Source organism: Erpetoichthys calabaricus, chromosome 1 (genome assembly GCF_900747795.2).
Source record: "Erpetoichthys calabaricus chromosome 1, fErpCal1.3, whole genome shotgun sequence".
Classification (NCBI taxonomy): domain Eukaryota; kingdom Metazoa; phylum Chordata; class Cladistia; order Polypteriformes; family Polypteridae; genus Erpetoichthys; species Erpetoichthys calabaricus.
In genome coordinates this window covers 292,910,913-292,923,404 of record NC_041394.2, presented here as the reverse complement: position 1 = coordinate 292,923,404, position 12,492 = coordinate 292,910,913, and the positions used below count along the sequence as shown (strand labels likewise).

At 38.0% G+C, this 12,492-nt stretch overlaps 1 protein-coding gene across 4 annotated transcripts in view; it reads left to right on the top strand.

Moving 5' to 3' along the window:
* The window catches only part of anks1b (ankyrin repeat and sterile alpha motif domain containing 1B), a 1,280,504-nt gene that overhangs the window by 1,058,350 nt on the left and 209,662 nt on the right, over nucleotides 1–12,492 (top strand). For all 4 annotated transcript variants that reach the window (XM_028816795.2, XM_051924626.1, XM_051924632.1 and 1 more), the window contains one exon: nucleotides 3,335–3,441. In XM_028816795.2, coding sequence (XP_028672628.2) covers nucleotides 3,335–3,441 — 107 coding nt within the window. The remainder of the gene's footprint in view (nucleotides 1–3,334; nucleotides 3,442–12,492) is intronic.

Sequence of the window (12,492 nt, the reverse complement as noted above, 5' to 3'; positions counted from 1 at the left end):
GAGTCTTTTGTGCCCTTGAGAATCTTCAATGCTTCAAAAATATTTTTGTAGCCTACCCCAGATCTGTGTCTCAACATAATCCTGTTTCTAAGCTCTGAAGGCAATTCCTTTGACCTCATGGCTTATTTTTTGCTTAGATATACATTTTCAAGTGTCTGATGTTCTATAGACAGGTGTGTGTCTTTCTTTATCATGTGCAACCAATTCAGTTTACCACAGGTGGACTCCAAACAATGTGTAGAAACACCTCAATGATGATCAGTGGAATAGGATGCACCAGAGCCAAGTGTCATAGCAAAGGGTCTGCATACTTGTGTCCATGTGATATTTCATTTGTAATACATTTTCAAAACTTTCTAAAAACAACATTTTGCAATGTCATTCTTGGGTATTATGTGTTGCTCGATGAGCGTCAAAAATTAATTTAAATGATTTTGGCATAAGGCTGCAACATAACAGAATGTGCAAAAAGTGAAGGGGTCTACATACTTTTTATTGTATTGAAAAACTCATCAGAAACTTTAAAAGACTTTGTTGGACAGATATCTTATCAAAAGATCTTGACTATACATTGCTCTCCTCTGTTGCTAAATTAATCTTAGCCTGGAGAGGTCTATTAATTTTTTACATTTGAATTGTCTCACTTAAAGATTTTCCAATGTTCTATCTGTCTGTGTGTCTATATAAACACAGGGAGCTCCAGTTTCTGTATTACATCTTGCCTGAAGAAGGGGCCCGAGTTGCCTTGAAAGCTTGGATATTGTAATCTTTTTAGTTAGCCAATAAAAGGTGTCATCTTGCTTGACTTCTCACTAAATATTATAACTGAATTCAATTACACACACTCTCACAATTACTCACATTCACGTATTTTTGGGGTGCGGGAAGAAAACCAAAGTACCCTTTAAAAATGCACAAGCAAACATGAGGCTGGTGTGTAAACTCCATACATTCAGGGACTACAGCAAGGCTCAAACCCAGGACTGTGCAGCTGTTCTATTCTTTATACAATTAAAAATATAAATATAAAGCACCCCCTCTCTCTCCGTTTCACTGTCTGTCTCTGCCTCTCATGGCTGTGATGTTGAAGCATTTACTCCTGCTGTCTTTGAGTGTTTTGCCATGAGTATGGCACTGAACAGTCCTCTTAAAACAAATTAAATGAAGAGCACTTTGCACAAAAACAAATACATGACGTTGTTTCTTGTTGGCAAGGACTGATTTGCCGGATGAAGATTTTTTGTAGCCTGCCTCTGACATGATGCCTCTGTTAAAGGCTGTTCACATGACACGTCAAAAATGAAAGCCCTTCTGTTCAATACTCTTTTATTTGGACATGCCACAGTGCTTGCTCCCATTACATCCTCCAGAGTGACATGCTGGTGTGCTGCAAGTGGAAAACCTTCCTGTGGGCGTCATTCATGCTGCATCCCGTTAGTTTTTCACCCTTACTGAGGCCTTAAGCAGTCTGTTGGGAAACATGTGTGGCCGCCGTGTTATGAATTCTGCTGGTGGCAGTTTTCCAGCTGACTAGAGCATATCGTCTAAAGGTTGCGTTCCAAAAGCATTGTTGGACAAGAGTGTGATGGGTGGAGTTATTTTTTGGAAACCTTGGAAAACACAATGAAAGCATTTTTATAGTCTTATGAAAGTGTGTTGGTGATGTCTAATGAGTGTAATTTGCTCCTGTGATGACACCAAGTTGAAGGATCAATTCACAACTATGTGGCTTTCGGTGAGTTTGCCCTTTTCCGAGGGGCAATTTAGAGGCAGACAGAAAATTCATGAGGGAGACTGCTGATCTCCGAAAACGAAAATGCAGAAGCTATTTTAGAAGCTAAGAGGACTGCAGAAAGTGCTGCGGGGCAAGAGTGTCAAGATGGATAAAGGCAGCCGCACAGCCGTCATAGAGACAGTGCTGGAAATCTCGCAGAGATATCTACATTCAGGGAAAAATCAGGCCGAATGAAGCCACAGAGGGTTGACTTCCAAGTTGGAATTACAGCACAGCTGCACATGTTACTTGTAATTTAAGCTTACGACAAGTGTGCTTCCTCATGCCCAGGTGAAGCCATCTGTTCTGTCGGACTACTAAGCTGTAAAAGGCACTACACTGCCATAGGCTGAGAAGCAGTTAAACTAAGAAGTTATTGCTTTTCTATTATTTTTATTTTATTTTAGTGATGGGTTTTTGTGATTGCCACTATCCTTCTATTTATGGGAGTTTAGGTGGATGACACATTGATCTACTAGGCTGGCTTCAGTGAAGCGCACACTTGGGATTGTGTTCAGCTCCACGGACGGAAAAGCAGAAGCTGTTTTGCGGCATATGACAAGAAAACGGAAAAATTATTGATACAAATGGCACAAACCTCAGCGGACATAAGGCTCCCCTGCACTTGGCCGTAGTGTTTGTTAGATAAGGGGAGGGCTGGCGGGGGAGCGTGGGAACTCTACAATGGATTGGAATCCACTGCCTCACATTTGTGGGCTCGTCTCTCCTGTTATCTTAAATGGCAAATTGATTTCAGTGTTCATAATATGTAAGCACAGTAGTGCAAATCCACTTCATTTCTAACACACACACACACACAGACCCCCCCACCTTAAAGTAGCCCCCTCCCTCCTCTATGTGAAAATAAAAGAGTGAAAAAAAAAAAAACTGATGCTTTGAACTTTGCTATTTTCTGCATCTGTTTTGACTGCTCTCATCATTCAAGATTGGTGCTTGGGTGGGTGTGTAGGAGGGAACAGCAGCCAGTGCAAGCTCACAGCTCACAGACAAAGAGATCTGCCTGATCTGATGGCTATTATCGAGAATGCGAGGTGTAGCCAGGGCTGGGTAATGAACGGGAGTGAGGGGGAGCAGGGAACGTGGTGCAGCATACTGATGAGTGTAGGAGTACTTGATAAAAAGAATTCTAGCTGCCAGCGAGGCACTGCTCACCGTGGAGTACTGAGACAACATTTAACTGGAACCAGCAACAGCTGACAGCCTCATACGCACGAACAGCACAATTAGGGGCTCTTAATAGCACGTCAGTACCTGCGAACTAAAATGAAGACGGAGGACCACGTCACCTCGTAAACTAACCTGCTTTATACAGTACAAGCCAGGCATTATTCCTGGCAGCTTATTCCTTCCATAAAGCAAAAGATTACATTTTTCTCTTCAAGCCTGTGCACCTTAAATCTGGCAAGCTGGCGGGCTCTTTTGACAGTCACTTTGCCCGGAACATGATGTGGCAATGCCAAACATCTCAACCGGACTGTCGATGTTATCGGATAGATGGCTATTCTTTGCTCAAAAGGCTTCCTCTTCATCCTCTTATAGGACCCCGATGTCCTGTGCAGTCCGTGGGACAGTGGTTGGATAACATTGGACTTGTTCAGTATGAGAACCACCTGCTGGCAAATGGCTTTGACAATGTTCAGTTCATGGTAAGTAAGGCAGCATGCAACTAACTCCTCTTTATATGGCTTTCTTCATTGCTGATTTTGTTGTTATCACATAGTTTCCTCCGAGCATCTCTACTTGTTTCCAAGCAGCATGTGTTTTCTTTCTTTCTTTTAATTTCTTTCCATTTGCTTTGTGCAGGGGAATTCAGAAGTTGGTATTGTGAATCTCGTTTTGCATTGCACACTCTCTCCCCTCTGTTGCTAACTCTTTTTCCAGTTTGCACCCTCTTTACTTTTCTGGTGCACCTGCTAGTTGCAGCTTGGTCTTACTCTTTACGTTACATTTTTTTTAAAAGGGCTGCATTCTGCCCCGTTATTTTCTGATCGCAGCCCATGTCACATTTCCTTCTCAGTAACTTTCTGCTCTTCAAAGGCAGCATCCTCACTATAAGAGATTGAGCACACTGGAATCACAGGAGGATTGTAGGAGAGCTGTTTTTCTTCATCTCCATATTGCCAGCTAATTATCCAAAGCAGCATTTTGCTAACTACCTTTAGTATTTAATTATGTAGGTTTCTGAAGTAAGTGAATTTTTTTTTTTATAAACGTACTTCTTCACACAAACACAATCTCATACATTCTGAAAATTTGTCAGTCTTTATTCTCTAGGTTTAGCTAGCAAAGTGCTAAACAGATCAGGTCTGTTCATTTTATTATATATATATATATATATATATATATATATATATATATATATATATATATATATATATATATATATATATATATGTATACGTATATATATGTATACGTATATGTATATATATATATATATATATATATATATATATATATATATATATATATGTATACGTATATGTATATAAATAGATATAGATATTATATGTTCCATAAACATGTAGGCAGCTGGTTATGAATTTTTTTTCTCCAGGAATGCATGAAGGGTCTCCTATTTCTCTGATACTCACATCCTCTCAAAGTGTACTTTTCCTACAGGCTCCTTCCTATCGATGTGAATGAATGTCAGCACCCATACACTTGCACATCCTGCTCAAGTAAACCTGTGAGCATAAGCTGTTGTCATCTTTATTATTTTATATGACACAGCCCCACGTAGCATGACATCACTTTAATCAGACTTTGCCTGATACCCAGCACCTCCACCCCCTTGATGTTGATCTCATTTCCCCCTATGTGCATGATGACCTGCATCTGTTCTCTCTGTTGCCTAAGCAACTGGCGCACTCCTGTGGGCCATTAAATGTGATGTAGTGCAGTCCGTTTTGGTGGTTCTGGGTAGGACAGAAGGAGATATTACCCTGATGTAATTAACCCTGATAGATTGTGCTGAGGTGCGTAATTGGTGCGTGAGGAGGGAATTTGTGTGTGTTTCTGTGCAATGAAGTGAATCAGACATCAGTTTTTCTGTATGCCAATTTGTGAATTCTAATTGCCTGATTTGTTTAAAAACGAAGAACAACAAAGGCTAAGGTCTAACCAGCCCATTATTATGATATCTAAATGATGATTTGTTGGGCATTTTATTGATACAAATATATCTGTGTATGTGTGTGTGTGTGTGTGTGTGTGTGCGTGTATATATATGTGTATGTATAAATATATATATATATATGTGTATATATGTATATATATGTATATATATGTATATATATATATATATATATATATATATAAAACCCACAAACATATATACAGTGTAAACAAACTAAATATGGAAATTTTCTTTTTAGCATTGCAGTTTTCCTTAAAAAAAGAAATAGTCCCTATTGAATTGTGCATATTTTTGTACAATACTTGGAGTCTATTCTCAGTGTTGATAGATTTGAAAATACTATAAACTAAATAGCTATTTAATAAAGACACTGTGATAGATAGATAGATAGATAGATAGATAGATAGATAGATAGATAGATAGATAGATAGATAGATAGATAGATAGATAGATAGATAGATAGATAGATAGATAGAAAAGGGACTGTATACAAGGGTCAATCCTGTGGATAACTCTAACAAACTTTGTAGATAAAATGCTATGTTCAGTAAATAAAGAAGCTGTATAGAGGTCAACATATCTACACAGACATTTTTACTACACACAACTAATTGTTCTTTTGCCTTGAAATATTATGTATCGAGACCTCTTGTTGATATTTTAATACTTTTTTATGTATTTAATGGTAAGAATTAGGCAGGTACATTACATTTCAAGTATGAGAGGAATGTGTGTAAATATTCCTAGAATGAAGTATGTTGACTTAGCAATTTTGGGCACTTCTGACAACGAATGTGTATGACCTTATCCTAAATATTGGCCATTCCTTTTCCCATGGGTCTATTTTGAAACTGCTGCCAAAAAACCTGCTCTTTTAAAGACGTTTCATGTGCATACTTCCCTTTTCTTAGGGGGGTTGGGGAATCTCTTTGTGAGAAAACCAGTGAGATTTATTGCCTCTTTGGAGTGGTAATTTATAAAGAAAGTATGAGGTCAGAAGTACACTTTGATGGTGGTCATGTGCCCACACAGTACTGTAAACTGTGCAGATGATAAGAAAGTGGTTTTTGAGTTGACACCAGTGATTTTAAACAAGAAAGCAGAACAAATATGCCATATATAAAAACGTAAGGCATATGTGAATATTTCTTTAATATTTCATTTAGGTAGTTTTTACATAATGTGAACTTCATAAATAACTTTGAGGCAGAAACTACATATGAAATAATACCCAGTTTACTAAAATGAACACTTCAACTAGAGGAAGAAGAAAGATATTTAAAAGTCAGAGATCTGCATTGTACACCACACTTCCCTCTTGCAACATTCTGGATGTTTTAATATATTGCTTTTTAACAAACACATTTGGTTGAGTCTATGTTTAAAAAAATACACCCAAAGAAAAGCTCTACAGTATTTATTTCTCTTTCCGGTCTCCCCAAACTGATGGGATTGTGAGACTTACAAAGCACAGCTTGTAAATTCTGAGGAAAGTACATTGTCGCTTCTCTAATAACTAGTAATTATAAGCCATTCACCACACAAATGCTGGCAGACATTTTCCCTCTTATGTTTTTTTTTACTTTCTTTTTCCTTTTTCTTCATAGCATATTAGAACTGTGCTGCTTGGCAGCTTGGATGCTGCACAAATATAAAATGTAAAAAGCTGCTCAATTTATTGAAGAGTCCTTTGTGGCAGCTGGAGTATTCATGAACATTTACAGCAGATAAATTAATGACAGCCCCTTCTGCTTGTCTTCTCTGAGATTTTATTATCAAACACAACATTAAACTGCAGTTAGAAATGTAAAAGCCATGCTGCCCACCTGTGCTGATGTACAGTGTGGCCCAGCGCTGGTTTGACAGTTACCAGTGATCGGTGAAATATGCATTCTTTTCACTCCTACATTTGTCACTTTATTCTGTGCTCTGCTGCCCTAAATATATCCTGCTTTATTTATTAAAAGATCTTGAATGAGCCAAAAAAACTTGTGTTGGATTATGTCATGTCCTCCAGCCCAAATAAAAAAGGGGAGCTGATCTTGAAAGACAAGGAGATCATTTGTAATGAGTTGTTTTAACAGGCCTGGTTTTCTGGTGACAAAAACTGACAAAACCAATAAGAATTATAGGCTGCCAGAGGGCAGAGGATTAACGCTTTTTACTATAATAAATAGATGCATTACCACGGCAGTTGCTGAAGTTGCTGAGGCTCTGCACTGAGCTTTTCAAGGTGCTTTTACTTAATATGACTAACAAATCACCATTAAATGGAAGTCTTTGTGTTTGAGATCTGTCGCCACCATTCTAATCTGAAGTACACGCATGAGTATGCCAGTGTTATCCTTTATACACTGGCATTATAGGTTGTTACTATGCTTCCATTATAAAGATTGGGAACTGAGTCCTGTAGTTCAAGTGAGCCTCCAAACAATTTTTGTTTAAATAAAATGGCACACTTTTAAGCTAAGCAGACCAATATGATGGAGTGAAATATTTTTTTTCTTCTCTTTGCAAAATTGCTTATGTTATCATGCTCTAAAAGGTTAAGAAAACCATTCATCCATTTTCAAACTAGTTGGATGCAGTTTAGGGTTTTAGAGGGTCAGAACCTATACTGATAGTATGGGGAATAAGGGGGTACAGGGCAGGAACCTGTCCCAAATAAGGCATGGCTATATCACAGGGCACATTCACACACACACACCCATGAACAATCATGAGTTACCAATCAACCTTATATGAACAATTTTTAGATGTGGGTGGAAAACTGGAGCACATGAAGAAAAATCCGTGGAGACAGGGAAGAGCATACAATCAGCACACAGATAATGACTGGCTTTGTAAAGAAACTCTGCATCCCCATTGGTATCGGTATGCTAGAGACATTGCTTTCAGCCATAATATATTTAATCTAATATTAATCATTTTGCTAGAAAAAACATAACTATATACTGGAATATCGAGGTCTTTCATGACAGCTATTGTTACTCAGAAATATCACCAAGGAAGAAAAAGATAGAAATGTAAGGCACCTTTATCACACAAAATAAACTTTAGGTGTAGAAACAAAAAAAGGAAGAACTGAAAGTGCAAAGTAACAGAAAGAAAAACAAGAACAGCATTGCTGCCTTTATGGGCAGCCTTTGAACCCCTGCACACGCAGCAAGTTGGCGTACTCACTAGCCTACCACAGTGCCTCCCATCTAACCCATTACTTCTTCCAGTTTCTGGTTCCTATTCTGACCATCAGTTAATTGTCGTTCTCCGCTCAGCTTTAAATCCCATCATTGAGACACTTCCAGCCAATCCCTGAAATCACTTCAGGTGGATTTCATTTTTTCTAAGGTCACCTAGCTCGTTCTTCTGGTATCTGCTGCTGACATCACTTCACTTCAAAGCTTTCAGATGCCCATAAAGGGCTGTCATTCTCAACATCTCCACAGCTGTCTGCAATATCTGAGGGACAGCATGGACCCATACAGTATGTTCTTGCCTGAAAGTATATGTCTTCTGGCAGTCTTCTTCCCAGGCCTCACTCTTGTTCCAGAGTCAGACAGCACCTATTTGTGCTCCGGCCTGTTGGCATCCTTTAGAAATATTGGCTTGTTTGCCTTTAGGCTGCTTCTCCCACATATGCTGGTACCTATGACATGTCTTCTAGGGCTCTCAGCTCACATGCACAGCTTCCTGACCCCCCAGTGCCCCATGTTTCTCCTGGAGGCTGTCTGAAAGACTTTCTTCTGCCCTGTGCTACCCATGTGGTACCCTTGCTACTGGCAACCTTGTACCACCCTTTCACAACATAGTCAGTCAGTCACAACATAGTTTAAATAACCATTTTGGCTCCTTTTCAGACATAGGTAATTGTCAGTATTTGCGTCTCATTGTGCAGGATTACTTCTAAAATGACTTCTAAAGTTTTTTTTCTACCTTTGAGCAATTCAAATTTAGCAGAGCTTCAATAAGTGAGGAAACAGGGTTATAAAGCTAATTAAATCAGAATAATTGTGCACACATCTATTACATTTAATATATCACATTTTATGTTGTGTATCATATTTTATGTTTTGTGTGTATATGTATAAAAAGATCAGGGTGTTCTGATAGAGCCATAAAGACATCCTGCTGAGTTTTTTTTTTATGATTGTTACTAACATTACTGCATTTCCATGCAACAGTGACTGCTAGTGGCATAAATGTGAAATTTAAAGAATAGTCTCTTTTTTTTATTTATAAAATTGTAAGGAACATATTTAGTAATTGATTTTAGGAAAAGTATATAATCAATTTTATTTTTTCCTTTTTTTTGTTTAACCTTTGATAATTATGCTTAAGATATTAGCTAGTAATTATACAAAAGAAAGGCACTGGCTGTTACCAATATGAGCTGGATTTAATTTGGACTCAAAAGAACAAGTAATAACATATAAACCTAGTAGGCCGACTCTATATTTATTCTTAAAAATATTAAAAAGATCAACTCTCCAAATAAACAATAACTGGCTGAGCCTTACTATGAACACAAATAAATATCCAAAGAATTACTGTGAATGGCCAAATAAGATAAAAGCGCAGTGGTTAGCTCTTCTTACTTTAAATAGACCATAGTATATTACATAAATGTTTTTCATGATAAATTAGTATGGATGGACAAATCTAGCAGGGTGCCACAGTGGTTACAGATGCAGTTTCAAAGCTTCAGGAGGCTGGGTGTGAATCCCAGGTCCAGTTACCTTGTCTTTGTACATTCCCAGCATGGGAGCTCCAGTCTTCATATACAGACCCCAATGTTAGATAAACTGGCCCTGAATGGATGTGTGTATGTGAGTGATCTACAAAGGTTCGGTACCTTCTTCAGAGATGGTCACTATTTTGCCTAATACTTCTGAGACAGATTACAGGCCTTGTAACTATTGACTGGATTAGATGGGTTCAACAACACACAAGTGGATGGATCAGCTTTAGGCAGAAAGATCTTACTCAGTGATTTTTCTACTATTTAGATAATGGTCCATTTAGAGCATACAGGATACAGAAAATTAAACATTCTCTACTGCTACACTTTTGGAAAAGCTTTACGACAAAAAAGGTAAAAAATTAACTCAACACTGAAAAAGAAAGTGGATAACATACATTTTTTTGATTCTTCACTTTAGAATTAACCTAAGTCGGTTTTTCCATTTTTGGGCACGTATCAATGTATCACTTTAGCAACTCAAATAAATGGCCTTTTTTCATCATTCATTTTTCATCCACTTATGCCAGTAAAGGTTACAGAGGTAATAAGTAAAGCAGGGAAGAGCAGATTTCCCTCTGCTCCACAAATCTTCAGCCTCTCCTGGGTGTTACCCTGATTATTACATTTCCAATATGTCTTAAGTTAACTCTTTTTTTTTTCTCCAAGTGCCAAGTTGGCCTTGTTTTTATATTACCAAAAAGTAGCAATGCATCAACTTCAGGATCTCGTTGGATTGTCAATCTCACTCTTCTGTTGAGGAGACTGAGTCTACCATCTCTGTGAAAGATTCATAAAAGCTGCATGGATGTGAAAACTGAGCAGCAAAGTTTTAAAGATAAACTGAATGGAGCATTCAGGTGTAACCTACGGTCAAAACACTAAAGTGCTCAAAGAGCAACTTGAAAGTGCCAAAACCTAAAAGAATTCAGGAAAGATATGTTTTGTGTTTTCACAAAATGATTTCTAAAGTGGACTTTTTAGTTCAGATGCCCTGTAACATCTGGCTTAGCTTTGATGTCACATAACACACATAGTGCATGGTTCATGTGTCTAGCAATGCAGTATAACAGCATCAGGCACACAAATACTGGTGCCCGTAATCAGTGTAACGGGGAAATAAAAACATTACAAAATGCTACAATTACTTCTTAACTGCTGACAAGGAAAGGCTTAAGGTATAGCCAGAATCGTAAATTAAGAGCAACTGAAGAATTAAGTCCTGCTTCACCACCAATGTCTGGTCAGCACTAGCCACTGCTTCTTTTTCCACAATATCTCTTACCCTGCCTCAGTGGAGGAAGCCCCCCAAACCCCCACCCCAAAGCCTTTTTCTAGAGGAGTATACCATTTCTATTTTTCCCATGATAAATTACCTCTGTGCAAAAAAGACATAGCAGCATTGTAGAGCAACCAAGAGCAACATCCCAGGACTTAGACATGTCCTACTGTGACAGACTCCGAGAATTAATTCTGTTTAATCTAGAGCAGAGGAAACTGTGTGGGTACCTGATCCACATATTGAAAATCCTCATAGGCATTGATAATGTAGGTCCAGCAGCATTCTTTCAGCTTAAGGGTTAACCACAAAATCTAGGACATCAGTGGAAATTAAGGGGAAGTGCATTTCAAACTGGAGCCAGGAAGCACTTCTCTATGTAAACAGTTGTGGAACTTTGGAACAAACTACAAAGACATGGAGTTGAAACAGAAACACTGACAAATTTTAACGAGGAATCTCGATGAGAGATATTGGGACAGCTGAAACACATAGGTTGGTGCCTCTTTTTGAATAGTGGGCCAATCCAGAACTTGCACACCTTTCACTGAAACAAGGCATATTAACTAAAACAACTCATAATATCTATTTTTCAAAGTTGATTGACCAAATGTAATTCATTTAAAGAGCATTGATTCTATAGACCTTCTCACCCAACACAGCAAATTCAGCCACATAAATGGACCCAATCCAGGAAGCATCTACTAAAAAGAAAATCCCTGAAGTGCTCCTTCATTCCCTTGATGAGTCCTAAGACAAGGACATCTGTTCCATACCCTAGCTGAGAAAGACTTTGAAGACATCACATTAACTTCACTAACCCATCAAATGGCTTGGCAGAACATCTTTGGGGCCACCCAAAGCACATTGTAGCCATACCACATGATCAAATTAGATGACCGGTCTCCAAGCATGAAATACAGAAAGATCTCGTTATTAAACTGGACAGCCTTTGTTAAAGTTAGTATCAACCAGAGGGTCACAGAGTTGCCATTATAGACATGCAGGAACTTTATGGTGGACAGTGACTGAAAAAGAAAGAAGTAGCCATTTCTGGCACAGAAAATTCTATATTGAAATAACCTGGACACGTCTTCCTCTTCTATTTACTGTATGTGTTTTTGATTATACAAGACGTAACATCAAAGGTATTAAACCAACCTTGGCAAAAATGGGTCATACATAATTGCTGACTAACAAACAAGATATTACACTCTCATACAGAGCATATACTTTATTTTCCTGATATAACACATCTTAACAAGATAAAATGGCAAATAAAACAATTACCATTTAATTATATGCACTAACAAATGCAATCTCTTTCCATTTTAAGAGCTAGAGTTTCCATGATACCATACTAAATCAAGTCATATTTCACCCCCCAAAAAGTGTCTACTTTTATATAAATATGCAGAAAGCCACTAAAAATTATCATCTGATACAAACCGTATGTACCATTCCCCCTAGTGAAATAAACTTTCAGTAAGAAAAATGAAAAATTTCAACATTGTTTTGATCCAGAAGGTGTTCCTGTTAGA